The sequence below is a fragment of the Nerophis lumbriciformis genome, linkage group LG23, assembly GCF_033978685.3.
Source record: "Nerophis lumbriciformis linkage group LG23, RoL_Nlum_v2.1, whole genome shotgun sequence".
Taxonomy (NCBI): domain Eukaryota; kingdom Metazoa; phylum Chordata; class Actinopteri; order Syngnathiformes; family Syngnathidae; genus Nerophis; species Nerophis lumbriciformis.
Genome location: NC_084570.2, coordinates 7090375 through 7109522, shown reverse-complemented (window position 1 = coordinate 7109522; position 19148 = coordinate 7090375). Strand labels below are relative to the sequence as shown.

The 19148-nt window shown below is 41.7% G+C and overlaps 1 protein-coding gene across 1 annotated transcript in view; it reads left to right on the top strand.

The window, feature by feature from the left end:
- Nucleotides 1-14261, top strand: part of LOC133622459 (neuronal membrane glycoprotein M6-b-like) — a 77259-nt gene extending 62998 nt beyond the window's left edge. Inside the window, exons 4-7 of the mRNA XM_061985232.1 lie at nt 171-339; nt 6505-6578; nt 6664-6729; nt 10549-14261. Of these exons, the coding sequence (XP_061841216.1) occupies nt 171-339; nt 6505-6578; nt 6664-6729; nt 10549-10701 (462 nt within the window). The 3' untranslated portion in view covers nt 10702-14261. The remainder of the gene's footprint in view (nt 1-170; nt 340-6504; nt 6579-6663; nt 6730-10548) is intronic.
- The last annotated feature ends 4887 nt before the right edge of the window (nt 14262-19148 follow it).

Genomic DNA, 19148 nt, shown 5'->3' with positions numbered 1-19148 from the left:
ACACTTGAGCCCTCAGGGACAACACTGGCACAGTTTCTGCATCCCAGCTTGATGACGTTGATTGTTCCAGATGTTCCAATCTGCTTAGTACACACCGTCGGCCTTTAAGAAGTAACTTCATTTTTTGCCAAACTTGATGACAAAAGTAGTCATTTCTCTCCTCCTTCCAGTTCATGTTTCTGACCTACATCCTCGCCCTGGCCTTCCTCGCCATTTTCGGCTTCACTGCCATCCCGGTGTTCCTTTTTTTCAACATGTGGAACACCTGTGCTGCCATGAGGTCCCCAGACTCCAACATCACCTTACCCGACTCTATCTGTGTGGACGTCAGGCAGTATGGTAGGTAGATCAAACACCTTTTCCACCCATTTATTCTGATTGTTTGATTGTAAAATTAGGAATTTATTTTATTATTATTATTTATAGACAAATATTCAGCATGTCTTAAGAGCAGTGGTGGTCCAATTTTTTTCACCAAGCACTTTACACTAGCGTAGTAGACCTAAACATTCATTAAAAACAGGGCAGAGGTTATATTTAACAAGTGTATATATATATTTATATATATATATCCATCCATCCATCCATCCATCCATCTTCTTCCGCTTATCCGAGGTCGGGTCGCGGGGGCAGCAGCCTAAGCAGGGAAGCCCAGACTTCCCTCTCCCCAGCCACTTCGTCCAGCTCCTCCCGGGGGATCCCGAGGCGTTCCCAGGGGATCCCGAGGCGTTCCCAGGCCAGCCGGGAGACATAGTCTTCCCAACGTGTCCTGGGTCTTCCCCGTGGCCTCCTACAGGTCGGACGTGCCCTAAACACCTCCCGAGGGAGGCGATCGGGTGGCATCCTGACCAGATGCCCGAATCACCTCATCTGGCTCCTCTCCCCCCGGATGACAGAGCTTCTCACCCTATCTCTAAGGGAGAGCCCTGCCACCCGGCGGAGGAAACTCATTTCGGCCGCTTGTACCCGTGATCTTGTCCCAAAGCTCATGACCATAGGTGAGGATGGGAACGTAGATCGACCGGTAAATTGAGAGCTTTGCCTTCCGGCTCAGCTCCTTCTTCACCACAACGGATCGATACAGCGTCCGCATTACTGAAGATGCCGCACCGATCCGCCTGTCGATCTCACGATCCACTCTTCCCTCACTCGTGAACAAGACTCTGAGGTACTTGAACTCCTCCACTTGGGGCAGGGTCTCCTCCCCAACCCGAAGATGGCATTCCACCCTTTTCCGGGCGAGAACCATGGACTCGGACTTGGAGGTGCTGATTCTCATCCCAGTCGCTTCACACTCGGCTGCGAACCGATCCAACGAGAGCTGAAGATCCTGGCCAGATGAAGCCATCAGGACCACATCATCTGCAAAAAGCAGAGACCTAATCCTGCAGCCACCAAACCGGATCCCCTCAACGCCTTGACTGCGCCTAGAAATTCTGTCCATAAAAGTTATGAACAGAATCGGTGACAAAGGGCAGCCTTGGCGGAGTCCAACCCTCACTGGAAACGTGTCCGACTTACTGCCGGCAATGCGGACCAAGCTCTGACACTGATCATACAGGGAGCGGACCGCCAAAATCAGACAGTCCGATACCCCATACTCTCTGAGCACTCCTCACAGGACTTCCCGAGGGACACGGTCGAATGCCTTCTCCAAGTCCACAAAACACATGTAGACTGGTTGGGCAAACTCCCATGCACCCTCAAGGACCCTGCCGAGAGTATAGAGCTGGTCCACAGTTCCACGACCAGGACGAAAACCACACTGTTCCTCCTGAATCCGAGGTTCAACTATCCGGCGTAGCCTCCTCTCCAGTACACCTGAATAGACCTTACCGGGAAGGCTGAGGAGTGTGATCCCACGATAGTTAGAACACACCCTCCGGTTCCCCTTCTTAAAGAGAGGAACCACCACCCCGGTCTGCCAATCCAGAGGTACCGCCCCCGATGTCCACGCGATGCTGCAGAGTCTTGTCAACCAAGACAGCCCCACAGCATCCAGAGCCTTAAGGAACTCCGGGCGGATCTCATCCACCCCCGGGGCCTTGCCACCGAGGAGCTTTTTAACTACCTCAGCAACCTCAGCCCCAGAAATAGAAGAGCCCACCACAGATTCCCCAGGCACTGCTTCCTCATAGGAAGACGTGTTGGTGGGATTGAGGAGGTCTTCGAAGTATTCCCTCCACCGATCCACAACAACCGCAGTCGAGGTCAGCAGAACACCATCCTCACCATACACGGTGTTGATAGTGCACTGCTTCCCCTTCCTGAGGCGGCGGATGGTGGTCCAGAATCGCTTCGAAACCGTCCGGAAGTCGTTTTCCATGGCTTCCCCGAACTCCTCCCATGTCCGAGTTTTTGCCTCCGCAACCGCTGAAGCCGCACACCGCTTGGCCTGTCCGTACCTGTCCGCTGCCTCAGGAGTCCTATGAGCCAAAAGAACCCGATAGGACTCCTTCTTCAGCTTGACAGCATCCCTCACCGCCGGTGTCCACCAACGGGTTCTAGGATTACCGCCACGACAGGCACCAACTACCTTGCGGCCACAGCTCCAATCAGCTGCCTCGACAATAGAGGTGCGGAACATGGTCCACTCGGACTCAATGTCCAGCACCTCCCTCGTGACATGTTCAAAGTTCTTCCGGAGGTGGGAATTGAAACTCTCTCTGACAGGAGACTTTGCCAGACGTTCCCAGCAAACCCTCACAATGCGTTTGGGCCTGCCAGGTCTGTCCGGCATCCTCCCCCACCATCGCAGCCAACTCACCACCAGGTGGTGATCGGTTGAAAGCTCCGCCCCTCTCTTTACCCGAGTGTCCAAAACATGGGGCCACAAATCCGATGACACAACTACAAAGTCGATCATGGAACTGCGGCCTAGGGTGTCCTGGTGCCAAGTGCACATATGGACACCCCTATGTTCGAACATGGTGTTCATTATGGACAATCTGTGACGGGCACAAAAGTCCAATAACAGAACACCACTCGGGTTCAGATCCGGGCGGCCATTCTTCCCAATCACGCCTCTCCAGGTTTCACTGTCGCTGCCAACATGAGCATTGAAGTCCCCCAGTAGAACGAGGGAATCACCCGGGGGAGCACTCTCAAGTACTCCCTCGAGCGAATCCAAAAAGGGTGGGTACTCTGAGCTGCGGTTTGGCGTGTAAGCGCAAACCACAGTCAGCACCCGTCCCCCCACCCGAAGGCGGAGGGAAGCTACCCTCTCGTCCACCCGGTTGAACTCCAACGTGCAGGCTCTGAGCCGGGGGCAAACAAGAATTGCCACCCCAGCCCGTCGCCTCTCATTGCCGGCAACGCCAGAGTGGAAGAGAGCCCAGCCCCTCTCGAGAAAACTGGTTCCAGAGCCCTTGCTGTGCGTCGAAGTGAGTCCGACTATATCTAGCCGGAACTTCTCAACCTCGCGCACTAGCTCAGGCTCCTTCCCCCCAGCGAGGTGAGGTTCCACGTCCCAAGAGCTAGCTTCTGTAGCTGAGGATCGGACCGCCAAGTGCCCTGGCGTCGGCTGCCGCCCAGCTCACACTGCACCCGACCTCTATGGCCCCTGCTATGGGTGGTGAGCCCATTGGAGGGGGGACCCATGTTGCCTCTTCGGGCTGTGCCCGGCCGGGCCCCATGGGGACAGGCCCGGCCACCAGGCGCTCGCCATCGTGCCCCACCTCCGGGCCTGGCTCCAGAGGGGGGCCCCGGTGACCCGCGTCCGGGCGAGGGAAATCTGGGTCCTTTATTTTTATTCGTCATGGAGGTCTTCGAGCTGCTCTTTGTCTGATCCCTCACCTAGGACCAGTTTGTCTTGGGAGACCCTACCAGGGGGCATAAAGCCCCCGGACAACATAGCTCCTAGGATCATTGGGACACGCAAACTCCTCTACCACGGTAAGGTGGCAGCTCAGAGAGGAGATATATATATGTATATATATATATACATATATATATATATATATATATATATATATATATATATATAGTCGAGGTTGCTGTGGTTTATCCGTTATATACAGTGCTCAATACCGGGGTAGAGCGGAATATATGTTAGGTCAGAAAAAACACAGAGGCTATATCATCCCTACATGCCTGTTTCACAGGTTTCCCTGCTCGTCAGAGGATTTTATAAAATCCCTCGACGAGCAGGGAAACCTGCGAAACAGGCTTGTAGGGATGATATAGCCTCTGTGTTTTTTCTGACCTAACGTGTATATATATACTGTATGTATATATATATATATATATATATATATATATATATATATATATATATATATATATATATACTGTATATATGGGCTCTACAGACAATTAAGTAGAAAAGACAGATTTAAAAAATTTTTTTAAAAAATAAAAAATTTAAAAAAATAAAAATTAAAAAAATAATTAAAAAAAAAATATATATATATATATATATATAAAAATAAAAATACATTATATATATATATATATATATATATATATATATATATATATATATATATATATATATATATTTTTTTTTTTTTTTTTTTTTTTTTTTTTTTTTTTTTCCTTGGGACTTCCCGTGGGCTGGATTTTGGACGCCGGTGGGCCATATTTTGGCCATAGTTTGGGGACCCCTGATATAAACAGTTACTATTCAAACTGTGCGTAATGTTACAGTGGCCAAAATATACCTATTACACACATTAAAAAAAAAAATAAATAAATATATATATATATATATATATATATATATATATATATATATATATATATATATATATATATATATATATATATATGTGTGTGTATATATATATATATATATATGTATATATATATGTATATATATATATATATATATATATATATATATATGTATATATATATATGTATATATATATGTATATATATATATGTATATATATATATATATATATATATATATATATATATATATTTTTTTTTTTTTTTTTTTTTTTTTTTTTTAAATCTGTCCTTTCTATTTAATTGTCTATCGCCTGTTACTCTCGGTGTCTCATTGCCGCTCAGGCAAATCATAATGTCTAAAAATGCATTTTCATCGCGCTTGCGCTGCAAGTGCGCGCTCTTTCAGTCAATTAGTGTGCGAGGAATATATATATATATATATATATATATATATATATATATATATAGTCGCGGTTTCTGTGGTTTATCCGTTATACATTGTTCAACACCGGGGTAGAGCGGAATATACGTTAGGTCAGGAAAAAACAGAAAGGCTACAAACCTGCGAAACAGGCTTGTAGGGATGAAACATGCTCGTCTGCAGGTTTCTCTGCTCTTCAGGGGAAACTCCCCTTTTACAATCAAGCAAAACACAGCAAAAATTTAACAAACAGCAAAATATGAATGCAAAGTGTAATAAACACCAACAATATGATATATTATCACTTTTATGCAGAAATTTGTTGTGAAAAATTTGCTTCCGCATCTGTTCCTGACTCATGCGTTTGGGGCTGGCTGCTCTGGAAACAAACCCGGCTCACTCTGCTTTGTTCCTCATCTGAGCTGCCGTGACGTAGACTACCGTAATAACTCCTTTAACACTCAACGCAGATTTCAACCATTGAAGTACTTTCTATAGTTGAAGACTTACGGTCATTTACAAACAGCACTGCACATCATAATGGCGACTACAGTTTTGATGTTAAAGGTCTAAAAAAAAAAAATGCAGAACGTTCATAGTTTGGCCGGGGGTGCGACTTATACTCAGGAGCGACTTATGTGTGCAATTATTAACACATTAACGTAAAATATCAAATAATATTATTTAGCTCATTCACGTAAGAGACTAGACGTATAAGATTTCATGGGATTTAGCGATCAGGAGTGACAGATTGTTTGGTAAACGTATAGCATGTTCTATATGTTATAGTTATTTGAATGACTCTTACCATAATATGTTACGTTAACATACCAGGCACGTTCTCAGTTGGTTATTTATGCCTCATATAACGTACACTTATTCAGCCTGTTGTTCACTATTCTTTATTTATTTTAAATTGCCTTTCAAATGTCTATTCTTGGTGTTGGGTTTTATCAAATAAATTTCCCCCCAAAAAATGCGACTTATACTCCAGTGCGACTTATATATGTGTTTTTTTCCTTCTTTATTATGCATTTTAGGCCGGTGCGACTTATACCCCGGAGCGACTTATATTCCAAAAAATACGGTACTTTTATTCAAATCTATTGTTTCCCGCCAGCTGTTTCAAATTACATTTCAACGCGTAAAAAAATGACTTTGAGATCATGCAAATCCCGATCGGACCTTGATGAAAAACCCACTCCTGCTTTCACCCGCTGTGTGTCTGTACTGTACTGTATGTGACCCACATCTGAGGCACAGCTGTCCCACCTCTCAAATGGGTCGAGGATCACACTGGACTCTCATTCTGCTTTAATAAATCACATTTTTCTGGCATTTGTCAAGAAAAAAAAGACGAGCAACATGTATTCCCTGCTGTGTTTCATGGCTTTTCCCCTCTCCAGGTATCATTCCGTGGAACGCCACCCCGGGCAAAGCTTGTGGCGCCACTTTGGGTGACATTTGCAACACGAGCGAGGTGAGATTCTCCTGAAGCAAATTTTTTATTTTTTATTTTTTCATTTCATTGTCCTCCACTAAGCCCAGTCTGTTTTGGATTGCAGTTCTACCTGTCTTACCACCTCTACATTGTGGCGTTTGCCGGTGCCGGAGCTACTGTCATTGCACTGGTGAGCCTCCCGTTGTCTTTAAATATGCACGTTGCCATGGTGCTATTATCTGTTGCTATAGCAACTTCGGCTCCAGTGCTCAGTGCGTCAACCCACGGGTGAACATTCTACCCTGCGGGCTGCGTCTGTGTGTGCAGAGGGTCACTGTTTCGCTTTTGTTCGGGGTTTTTTTTTAATCACAGACGAGGGCGCTTTTGTTTCACAAAGTGTGATTTCTCTGAGAACATTCTCTGATGTTCTTGGGTTTAAGAGCTGCATTTGGGCAGTGTTGTTGACCCAGTTTAACAGGCGATTTCGCAAAGCTCCTGCAATCTTTGCCTGTGATGCAACCTCTACGCCCTCTATTTAGTGCTAATTCTGAGCAGGGTGTAAGTGTGTGGAGGTAAAAACAACCACTACAGCTTGTGTACAGGGGCGTCGAAGTGGGGGGCTAGGTGGGAATGTTGTACCCTGGCCTCGAGCACAGTTGGGCCCCTGGGCTTTTGTACATTTCAATAATTTTTTTATGTTATTAAATATATGTTTTTTTTACAAACCCCGTTTCCATAAGAGTTGGGAAATTGTGTTAGATTTAAATATAAACAGAATACAATGATTTGCAAATCATTTTCAACCCATATTCAGTTGAATGCACTACAAAGACAAGATATTTGATGTTCAAACTCATAAACTTTTTTTTTTTTTTGCAAATAATAGTTAACTTAGAATTTCATGGCTGCAACACGTGCCAAAGTAGTTGGGAAAGGGCATGTTCACCACTGTGTTACATCACCTTTTCTTTTAACAACACTCAATAAACGATTGGGAACTGAGGAAACTAATTGTTGAAGCTTTGACAGTGGAATTCTTTCTCATTCTTGTTTTATGTGGAGCTTCAGTCGTTCAACAGTCCGGGGTCTCCGCTGTCGTATTTTACGCTTCATAATGCGCCACACATTTTTGATGGGAGACAGGTCTGGACTGCAGGCGGGCCAGGAAAGTACCCGCACTCTTTTTTTACGAAGCCACGCTGTTGTAACACGTGCTGAATGTGGCTTGGCATTGTCTTGCTGAAATAAGCAGGGGCGTACATGAAAAAGACGGCAGCATATGTTGTTCCAAAACCTGTATGTACCTTTCAGCATTAATGGTGCCTTCACAGATGTGCAAGTTACCCATGCCTTGGGCACTAATGCACCCCCATACCATCACAGATGCTGGCTTTTGAACTTTGCTTCGATAACAGTCTGGATGGTTCGCTTCTCCTTTGGTCCGGATGACACGATGTCGAATATTTCCAAAAACAATTTGAAATGTGGACTCGTCAGACCACAGAACACTTTTCCACTTTGCATGAGTCCATCTTAGATGATCTCGGGCCCAGAGAAGCCGGCGGCGTTTCTGGATGTTATTGATAAATGACTTTCGCTTTGCATAGTAGAGCTTTAACTTGCACTTACAGATGTAGCGACCAACTATATTTAGTGACAGTGGTTTTCTGAAGTGTTCCTGAGCCCATGTAGTGATATCCTTTAGAGATTGATGTCGGTTTTTGATACAGTGCCGTCTGAGGGATCGAAGGTCACAGTCATTCAATGTTGGTTTCCGGCCATGCCGCTTACGTGCACTGTAAAAACTGTTGCCTAGATCTAACTCAATAAAAATAAGGCAACATTTTCCAAGCAATTTTTGTTAGTTTAGTCAACTAATTGGTATTTTGAGTAAGTAGAACTTAATAATTAATTTCGATTTATGCAAAAAGATTAAGTTGCGTTTACAGAAAAAGCCAAGAAATTGAATAAAATCAATGTAAAAAAAAACATCAGCATATTAAACACATAAGACTTAATTAAAATAAGTAACATTTAAATGAAAAAATAATTTTTGTACTCAATTTTATTAATTTTGACCAACTTACCATTTCTTTGTTTTGAAAATGGAAACTGCTTAAAATAATTACTTAGAATAATAATAAAAAAATCAAGACATATCAAATTCCAACCTTTATTAAGTCATTACCATATAAAAACAGTGGCAATGAGCTGGACAGTATGAACAGTCAACATCCATATTTAGTGCATAGAATGCATGACCTCAACTTTTAAAGTGCTGTATGGAGTGATTTCTCCAGATTCTCTGAACCTTTTGATGATATTATGGACCGTAGATGTTGAAATCCCTAAATTTCTTGCAATTGCACTTTGAGAAATGTTGTTCTTAAACTGTTTGACTATTTGCTCATGCAGTTGTGGACAAAGGGTTGTACCTCGCCCCATCCTTTCTTGTGAAAGACTGAGCATTTTTTGGGAAGCTGTTTTTATACCCAAACATGGAACCCACCTGTTCCCAATTAGCCTGCACACCTGTGGGATGTTCTAAATAAGTGTTTAATGCATACTTGCCAACCCTCCCGGATTTTCCGGGAGACTCCCGAAATTCAGCGCCTCTCCCGGAAACCTCCCGGGACAAATTTTCTCCCGAAAATCTCCCGAAATTCAGGCGGAGCTGGGGGCCACGCCCAATCCAGCTCCATGCGGACCTGAGTGACATGTTGACAGCCTGTTCTCACGTCTGCTTTCCCACAATATAAACAGCTAATGATCGAGGGCGAGTTCTTGGTTTCTTATGTGGGTTTATTGTTAGGCAGTTTCATTAACGTCCTCCCAGCGCGGTAACAACACACAACAACAGCAGTCAAGTTTTCGTCTACCGTAAAGCAGTTCGTCTGCCGTAAACAGCAATGTTGTGACACTTTTAAACAGGACAATACTGCCATCTACTGTACATGCATATGTGACCCACCCATAATGTGTCACATTTTTATGTTGATTTATTTATTTTATTTTGTGGTTTGAATTCGTTTTTGGAGCTGTCATTACATATTTATCAGTATTCACATTGGTCAGTAGGGGGCAGTAGGGCGTTTCTTCCCAATTGAATGCTATCACCTGCAGACCGGAAGTGTCTTGTCATTCTGATGAGCGCGACCAGTCTGTGAACAATTGAAACGTCCTGTGTGCTTTTTCCTCCTGTATAACAGGTTAGTTTTGGTGAATCAACTCACTGAATAATATCCATATTATCTTTATAAGTTGAAGTACACATTCTGATGGTGGAGCCTAACTCTAAAGTGTTTGTGAGTTGTAGTTTGTATTTGTGAATGAATCCAGTGCACAGCTGCAGTAATCAATACAAAAAGGCGACGTGAGTGCGCAATGTTTATATAGGAACTTCTGATCCTAATTCAGACTCCCAAATTAGAGCTCCCGTTTTCTTATTGATTTTATAATGTATATTTGTATAATGTGTGTGTTCTGAAATAGTGACAGAGGATAGAACAAGGATGGACAATTCAACCCTTAACTCAACAATGAGTAGATGAGTGTTATGTGTGTGTGTATGTATAATAATATTATTATATAATAAATGAACCTCCCGAAATCGGAGGTCTCAAAGTTGGCAAGTATGGTTTAATGAGCATTTCTCAACTTTATCAGTATTTATTGCCACCTTTCTCAACTTCTTTGTCACGTGTTGCTGGCATCAAATTCTAAAGTTAATGATTATTTGCAAAAAAGAAAAAAAGTTTATCAGTTTGAACATCAAATATGTTGTCTTTGTAGCATATTCAACTGAATATGGGTTGAAAATGATTTGCATTGCATTCCGTTTATATTTACATCTAACACAATTTCCCAACTCATATGGAAACAGGGTTTGTAGAAGAAACACATAACGGGTATTGGAGCACAAAGCATTGTGAGTAATGGGTGACAAATACCGAAGACTCCTGCACATTGGATCTGTTTAACACATAGTTGTGTTGTTTTCTTTATCCAGATTCACTATCTGATGATCCTGTCAGCCAACTGGGCATACCTAAAGAGCGCCGTCTCTACGCACGACTACCAGGACATCAAGACTAAGGACGACCAGGACCTGGAGGCGGAGGCGCGCTCCAAGGAGGGCCAGAACTCGTCATCCTACTCATAAGGATGAGCGACACCGCTCCGAGCACCGACCACACACCCCTCACACCGCCAACCGACCCCACCACACCCAGCCCCTTCTGTAAAAAAATTAAAATAATTAAAACAAAAAAAAACAACCGACCCCCCTCCTCCCCCAGGTTATATTCGATAGTGCCGCAGACTCCTGAGTCTCTCTGCTCTTCCCTTCCGTCATGTTGGATAGCGTGGGCGTGTGTTCCCACCAGAAGGGAACAGGATTGAGGATCAGGAAAAAACGGCAGCCTCCGCCCCAAAGAAGTTTCAGAACGGGTCGAGCTTGCCTGCCGGGGTCGGAGCTCACGTACGGTTTATCGGCTCCGAAAGCGTCTAGGAGTTGCCGGGCTGCGGTCCAGGCCGCGATGGCCTCGTCCTGCCTCTTGACACACGGCTCGCCGCGGCCTAAGTGAACATTGTTTACTGTCGGCGCCCTCCAAGGGGAACCCAGACAGCGACCAACTTCCTCCGTTTTTTTGATGTTTTATATGCATATATATATATATGAATATGAATATACTGTGTGAATGTGCGTGAATGTTGTTGTTTTTTAATACACTCTGAAAAGTATGCCAGGTATTATTAAGCTCTTTCATTTTATGTTTTCTGGCGTTCATTTTATCTTCCTTTGACTCTTTATTCCTGCTGTTTAAAACATTGTTGCTGTTCAGACTACTCCCTTAACAAGTCAACAACCCAGAAACACACATTCATGTTGCTCAAGGAAGTGTAGTGAGCACAATTTGACATTTTGGGAAACGCTTACTTGTGCTCACATTTCTTGACTTTTCCCCCGCAAAGTTCTATTGGCATAAAAAAAAATTTAAAAAATGTTGGAGCCTTTTAAAAATCTGTGCATTCAAAAAACAAATAAATACTTCTAATTAAAGAAAAACTAAGCACAAAACTTAAAAAACAATAGATAAGCCAAGTACAATTGCAACAGGCTGGAGTAGCTTTGTTTGCTATTTTTTAGTCTTAAATGTGTATGCTGGCTTGTGGAGTGTGCTGATCATTATTGGTGCTAAAAAATATATATATATATATATTCACATCTGAATCGTGTTTATATTTATTCCGCTTTTAATTAATTAATAATTTTCAATAGTATTTTTTTGTGTAAGAATCCATCTTTAAAAATGCTTGTTTTAGGTCATCTTTGTCTATACAACATCATACGTCCCCAGCCACAAGTAACTTTTGTAAGCTGTTTTAAAAAGGTTTAATTATTATTTAACACCAAATAATTTTTTGCGAAGATCTGTTTGAATCGATAATCAATTCTGAATCGAATCTTCACCCCAAGCATTGCAGCCGAACAGAGTCATAAGTTGTTGTGTAATATTCCCATCCCTACTGAGAATGAATACATCCCTAAAATGGAAAATATTTGCTAAAACTTAAGAGTTGGAGATTCCGTTTCCTCAAAATATAATAATCGTGTATGTTTGCCACTCCCGATTATTTTTACTAAATGGCAGTGGGGGCGAAATGGCTCTTTGACAGTGTCTAAAACGGTGTTTCTTAACCATTGTTGGGCCGCCAAAAAAAATGGGTTTCTCAGCCATGGGCCGCAGTACACTTTCCCACCAGTTGTGGCAGTAATGGCAATATCAAACAGTCTGGAGCGAAAGTTAAGAGAATTTCTCAAGTGCAAAAATTATGACTAAAGTGGCGAAGCTGTATTTTCATTTGTTTTGTTTCATTTTTTTCACATTTTATTGATTTTAGCACGACATAATTATATATCCATTTATTTTTCATCAGTTTATTTTTGAGTCCCCGGTAGTATATTTGGTTAGTAGTTATTTTTCTAATCAGCCTGACCTAAGCCTAAGGTTTATGTGTTATGTGGTACTGCTTTGAGTTGGCTGAAGTCATATTTGACTAACAGGACCTTCTCTGTAAATGTTGCTGGTTCTGAATCCTCTGTTGCTCCCTTGACATGTGGGGTCCCACAGGGCTCAGTTTTAGGACCACTGATGTTTTCTATTTATTTACTTCCCCTGGGCTCAATCCTAAGAAAGCATGATATTTATTTTCATTGTTATGCTGATGACACACAAAATTTATTTTCCGTTAAAGAGAAATCATGCCTCTTTAATGCAGCCACGACTTGCTTGTAATGAAGATATCAAGGCCTGGACGGCCCTAAATTTCTTAAATTTCAATGAAAAGAAGACAGAAGTAATAGTGTTTGGACCTAGTGGTACCTGTGAGCTCCCCCCTGTTGACTAAATAAATCTATGTAATTAATGAAAATAAGTATTGAATATGATTAAAATTAAGAGTAAGATTAAGAGGTAATATTTGAAGGCCCGGGCCCCTACGTAGTGGAAAGGTTTGGCCCTGAGCTCGAAAAGGTTAAAAACCCCTTCTCTAGAACAATAGCAAAATTTCTGTGCTCCTTTATAATCCACGCAAGTAAACGTTTCCCAACAAGACCTTTTCTTTCGCCAGCAAACCCGACACCTCAGGTATCAAATCAAATTGTTGTGTCTTTTTTTGCATCTTAAGCACTTACCCGAATCACATTGCTACGCATGAAACATCATTTTGTGAAATGCAATGCATCACCTGTAAATAGTTGTAACCACCCGAAAAGACCCCAAATTGACTCCGTGGGAACACGATCAGTGTTATGACACGCTATTCAATATCTTGGATTGCTCCTTTTTCGCGTTTGCTATAACAATTGTCGCGTAACACCCTAAATGATATGTGGTGACAGGGCTGCAGTGTAGTTATGACAACATGGATTGAGGTGCTTGTAATGTATGCATTTAAAAATGTGAGAGAATTAATTTTCAATCAATTGTGATGATGTTTTTGTTTGGGGTTTTTTTTGGACGGCCAGCCAAAATAGTGACTTTTTAACGCATTCTTAATGTTTTTTGTTTTTTTTCATTCTCTCTCAGATGAGCCACATAGACTGTTTATGGATGTTTACACTCTGAACTCAACACGTCAGGAATTTCCTACATTAATTTTATAATCCTTTATGGTTTCATATCCCATAATCTATATTGTATAATTGATGATCACCGCTTAGTCAACCCGAGGGAAAAAAAAGAAAGAAAAAAAAGACAATTTCTGATGAGATGAAGCATGTCAGTATTGTGTGCAGCTGTCTATTCTGTATAAAAATGACTTTATCGCCATGTGTGTTATGTTTGATAAATATACGTGCTCTGCCGCCACGTGGATGTAAAAGGCAAACTTCAATTTCCTGTGAGACGATGCGTGTCAGGTTGTTGCTGTTTCCTTGTTAATTGCATGAAAGAGACATTACTGTCTTTGCAGTTTTTTCAGGTGATGTGTAGTCAATTGTATGACAACTTTGGTAGGCGGTGTTTTGCCCCCCCTTCCTTTGCACCCCCGCCCCTTTTCTAAAAAAAAAAAAAAATCCATTGTACTTTGATGGCATTGTAGTCTCTGTAGGTGTTTCCTTATGCTTTTTACTTTTAGTTAGAAATAGATTTACGACTCCTGCATAGTGATGATTTTTGTAACCTTCTCTAGTAAAACCGGTATTTTTTATTATCGTGACACCGTTGTCTCCTGCCTCTTTCTTGACTTGGCTGTTTTTGTTATTCCTTTGCAAAAATGTCTTGGGGTTAGTAATATACGGAGCCCCTAAAGCAGGGGTGTCAAACTCAAATACAGAGTGGGCCAAAATTTTAAACTGAACAAAGCCGCGGGCCAAGGTTTAACAAATTAACCTTTTAATAGGGACCCAAACAAGTTTTGCATTAAACATTGAACAAGCAAGGCTTACATAACTTTACAGTGACGTGCAAAATCGAGTTAAAAATAATAATAATAATAATTAAAAAATATCAATGGCATATCAAATACAATTTAAATAAAAATGTAATGCCTCTTTTCTATTTGCAGCCTCAACATTAACTTTTTCCACAGGCTAATACATTTTGAAATAAAATAATGAATAAACCAACCATTCAGGACTTTAAACTGCTTAGTTTGCAACACACTGATCTAATCTGATGTGCCCAAGCCAGATACCTGACATCTTTTCTTGGATGCTGGTTCATTAATGTCGGGGCTCAGGCTTTGAGCTGAGGCAACCTTCATTATCGAACGAAGGTGTTCATCAGTCATTATATCTCGTATTCCACAGTCTTGGGGGCGTGCCTTACAGGCACTGCTTTTAACATCCTCTACTAGCTGACGTCACGTCCGCTTTTCATCCCTGCTAACAACGTGCCCGCCCAGTTATAAGATATGAGCGGCTTTAGTACGCACACACGTGAATGCAACGCATACTTCATCAACAGCGATACAGTTCACACTGAGGGTGCCCGTATAAGCAACTTTAACATTGTTAGAAATATGCACCACACTGTGAATCCACACCAAACAAGAATGAGAAAGACATTTTGGGAGAACAGCCGCACCTTAACACAACATAAACACAACAGAACAAATACCAAATACCCAGAACCCTTTGCAGCACTAACTCTTCCGTTACATTCACATTGTGGCGTGTATTTCTAACAGTATTAAAGTTTTTTATACTGGCACCACCAGTGTAACCTGTATCAATGAAGATCAAGTATGCGTTGCATTCGCTTGATTATACGTGCCACAGCCGCACAAATTATATGACTGGGCGAGCATTCGTTGGACTGGATGAAAAGCGGACGTGACGAGTTTTGGGAGGTGCACTGAAATATGGGAGTCTCCTGAGAGGGTTGGCAAGTATGAGAATTAGCGGGAAATGTAGGTGTACCGCAGCACCGCCGCTGAATGTAATCGGCGGGTCAGCTCTACTGTTAATTTGATATCGCCTCAAGGGCCTAGTGAAATTACACGGTGGGCCAAATTTGGCCCACGGGCCAGAGTTTGACACCCATGCCCTAAAGGGACACGGGGGAAATTTTATTTTTTATAATTTTTTATTTATTTATTTATTTTAGACATGTATCTCGTGCGCACGAGAAAGTTTTTATAAAGTTATAAAGTTATAAAAAAAAAAAATTTATAATTTTGTTTTTTGTTTTTTTAGACATGTATCTTGTGCGCACGAGAACGTTTCTCGTGCGCACGAGATACATGTCTAAAAAAATAAATAAATAAATAAAAATTATAAAAAATAAAATTTCCCCCATGTCCCTTTAGGGGCTCCGTAGTAATATTTGAATTCAACTTTTTTTCTTTTTTTTTTTTTTTTTTTATGCAATAGTCATTTAAAATGATCTTTAAAAAACAGTATTGTATAGCCAGGTGTATGGCGGCCGTTTTGCCTCGGTAGCAGTAATGCTCTGTTTGTGTAAACACAGGCCCTTTCTACACTTATCCAGGATAAATCCCACCTAACCTTATCCTTGTCCACACACACACACAATGGTCGTTTAAGACCTCCTCCCCGCCTCCGTCCGCCAGCGCAACGCAACCTAGTACGCATGCGTGGAAAATGCGCACGTCATAGTCACCTCCAGTGTTGCTTTGTGTGCAAGTTCTTGAATTGAACTTAACTGAACAATATCCAGTGTTGTGGTATTTCAATTAACTGGAATCCAGTGTGCTGTGGGGCCCTATTGTAGTGATCACAGCTGAGACATCATAAATTAATCAAATCTTTATTGGACACGTGAAAGTAAACAATGTGATAAAGAACATTTTACATCAACCAATCTAGGGATCTAGATATCTGGTCAGGACACTCCTAACTCTTTTGCCTTTACCTTCATTGTCCATTCGTTTTTGGTGACTTTATATACTCTGGACCTAGACGTTGAGTCCGCAACATACATGGCGGACAATAACTGATCCAGTCTGCTTTGCCAGTCCAAAAGCATTCGCCCGTTTTCCGTAGTCTTCCCTCGACAGCTACCGCTACCTTTTTTATCACATCCACGGGAGCCCGCATTCTCGTTGTCTCTCCTTCGACAAATGGACAAAGTTTTTCGGTAAGTAGAATCACAGCTGACCTGGACATTTGAAAGTTCTCTTGCGTCTGAGAAGTATTGCCAAATTTGGCCCGTCGTGTAATTTCACTTGGCTCTTGAGGCCAAGTGAAAGGGGTGTATTTTGTAGCGTCCCGGAAGAGTTAGTGCTGCAAAGGGTTCTGGGTATTTGTTCTGTTGTGTTTATGTTGTGTTACTGTGCGGATGTTCTCCCAAAATGTGTTCGTCATTCTTGTTTGGTGTGGATTCATATTGTGGCGTGTATTTATAACAATGTTAAAGTTGCTTATACGGCCACTCTCAGTGTAAACTGTATTGCTGTTGATGAAGTATGCGTTGCATTCGCGTATGTGTGCGTACGGAAGCCGCTCATACCTTGTGACTGGGCCGGCACGTTGTTAGAAGGGATGAAAAGCAGACGTGATGACAGCTCGTAGAGGACGTTAAAGTTACTGCCTGTAAGGCACGCCCCCAAGACTGTGGAATACGAGATATAATGACTGATGAACACCTTCGTTCGATAATGAAGGTTGCCTCAGCTCAAAGCCTGAGCCCCAACATTAATGAACTAGCATCAAAGAAAAGGTGCCAGATATCTGGCTTGGGCACATCAGATTAGATCAGTGTGTTGCAAACTGAGCAGTTTAAAGTCCAGAATGGTTGGTTTATTCATTAATTTATTTTCAAATTTATTAGCCTGTGGAAAAAGTTAACGTTGATATTTACCTCAGAAGGCTGCAAATAGAACAGACGCATTCAATTGTTATTTAAATTGTGTTTGATATGCCACTGATATTTTTTAATTATTATAATTATTATTTTAAACTCGATTTTGCATGTCACTATAAAGTTATATAAGCCTTGCTTGTTCAATATTTAATGCTAAACTTGTTTGGGTCCCTATTAAAAAGGTTAATTTGTTCAACTTTGGCCCGCGGCTTTGTTCAGTTTTAAATTTTGGCCCACTCTGTATTTGAGTTTGACACCCCTGCTTTAAGTAATCCAATAATGCTCCTACTACCGTTCGGTCGTCGGGCACGACTCTTATTGTCGCAGTTTCTCGGTGAACACGCAACCTTTGTTTTCAGTTCATTGTTTTTAATGAAATTGCCATTGCTCTTCAAACGGTAATGAAAACGAAAATAGGATAATAGGATAATTAGGAGCAAGTACTACTTGCCCGTGTTACTCTTGTCGCTGCTAAGGTGGATTTTGCAGAAGCAGAATGGCTGCCACTAAATCTTGACTTTGTAAACGACAATAAGAAAAAAAGTATACCTAATAATTCAAAGGGCATTTTGAAAAACTGAGGCAATATATGTGTTCGTCATGTCACACTATCAATTAAATGGGTAAATGATAGTAAACTTGTGAATACTGACAAAACAAAAAGCATTCTTTTTGGATCCAGGCATATGCTTGTTAATGACCCTCAGCTTCATCTTTCAATGTCAGATATACCTATTGAGCAGGTTAAAAAAGCAAAACTGCTTGGTGTGCTATTAGACCGTCAACTGTCATGGTCCAATCATATTGATGGTATTTCAATGAAAATGGGAAGAGGTTTAGCCATGGTCAGGAGGTGCTCCACCTTCTTGACATCCTCAACAATGGGTCAAGTCATACAGTCCTTGGTTTTCGGTCATTTTCATTACTGTCCTATAATATGGTCCACTATGACTAAGTCTGACCTGAACAAACTGCAACTTGTTCAGAACAGAGCGGCGAGACTGGTACTTAAACGTTCTTTGCCCACTAATATTTCATTTATGCATTCACGCCTGTCCTGGTTATCTGTTGAACAAAAGATGCATTGTAGTCTCCTTATGTTCTTTAGAACTATCATGTTAGATCAATCAACAGATTACTTTTACAAACAGTTTTTAAAATCAACTAACACACATATTCATGACACTAGGAATGCCAGCAATGGCTATTTGGCACTTCCTGCTCCCAGGACCAATCTCCTCAAACATACAGTCATGTATGGATGTATATCATTCTGGAATCAGTTGCCATCTCACATTAATCTCTCACAAAGTAAATTGTCATTGAAGACAGCTTTGAAGATACACCTATTGCAGCTGCCCACATGACATGCATTTTTAATACTGGGTTTAACTAGCTTTTTTATCTTATGTTGTATTTTTCCTTTGTATAATGTTTGGTAATGCATGTATTCTTTGTATTTTTGTTTTGTATGCTCCTATATGGACCCCAGGAAGACTAGTAGTTGCCTTGGCGTCATTCAATAAACAATAAACAATAAACCAGTGACGTGCGGTGAGGTTCATAACTGGTGAGGCACTGACTTCATCACAGTCAGATTTACAAACATATGAACCCTAAAGAGTATCTTATTCACCATTTGATTGGCAGCAGTTAACGGGTTATGTTTAAAAGCTCATACCAGCATTCTTCCCTGCTTGGCACTCAGCATCAAGGGTTGGAATTGGGGGTTAAATCACCAAAAATGATTCCCGAGCGCGGCGCCGCTGCTGCCCAC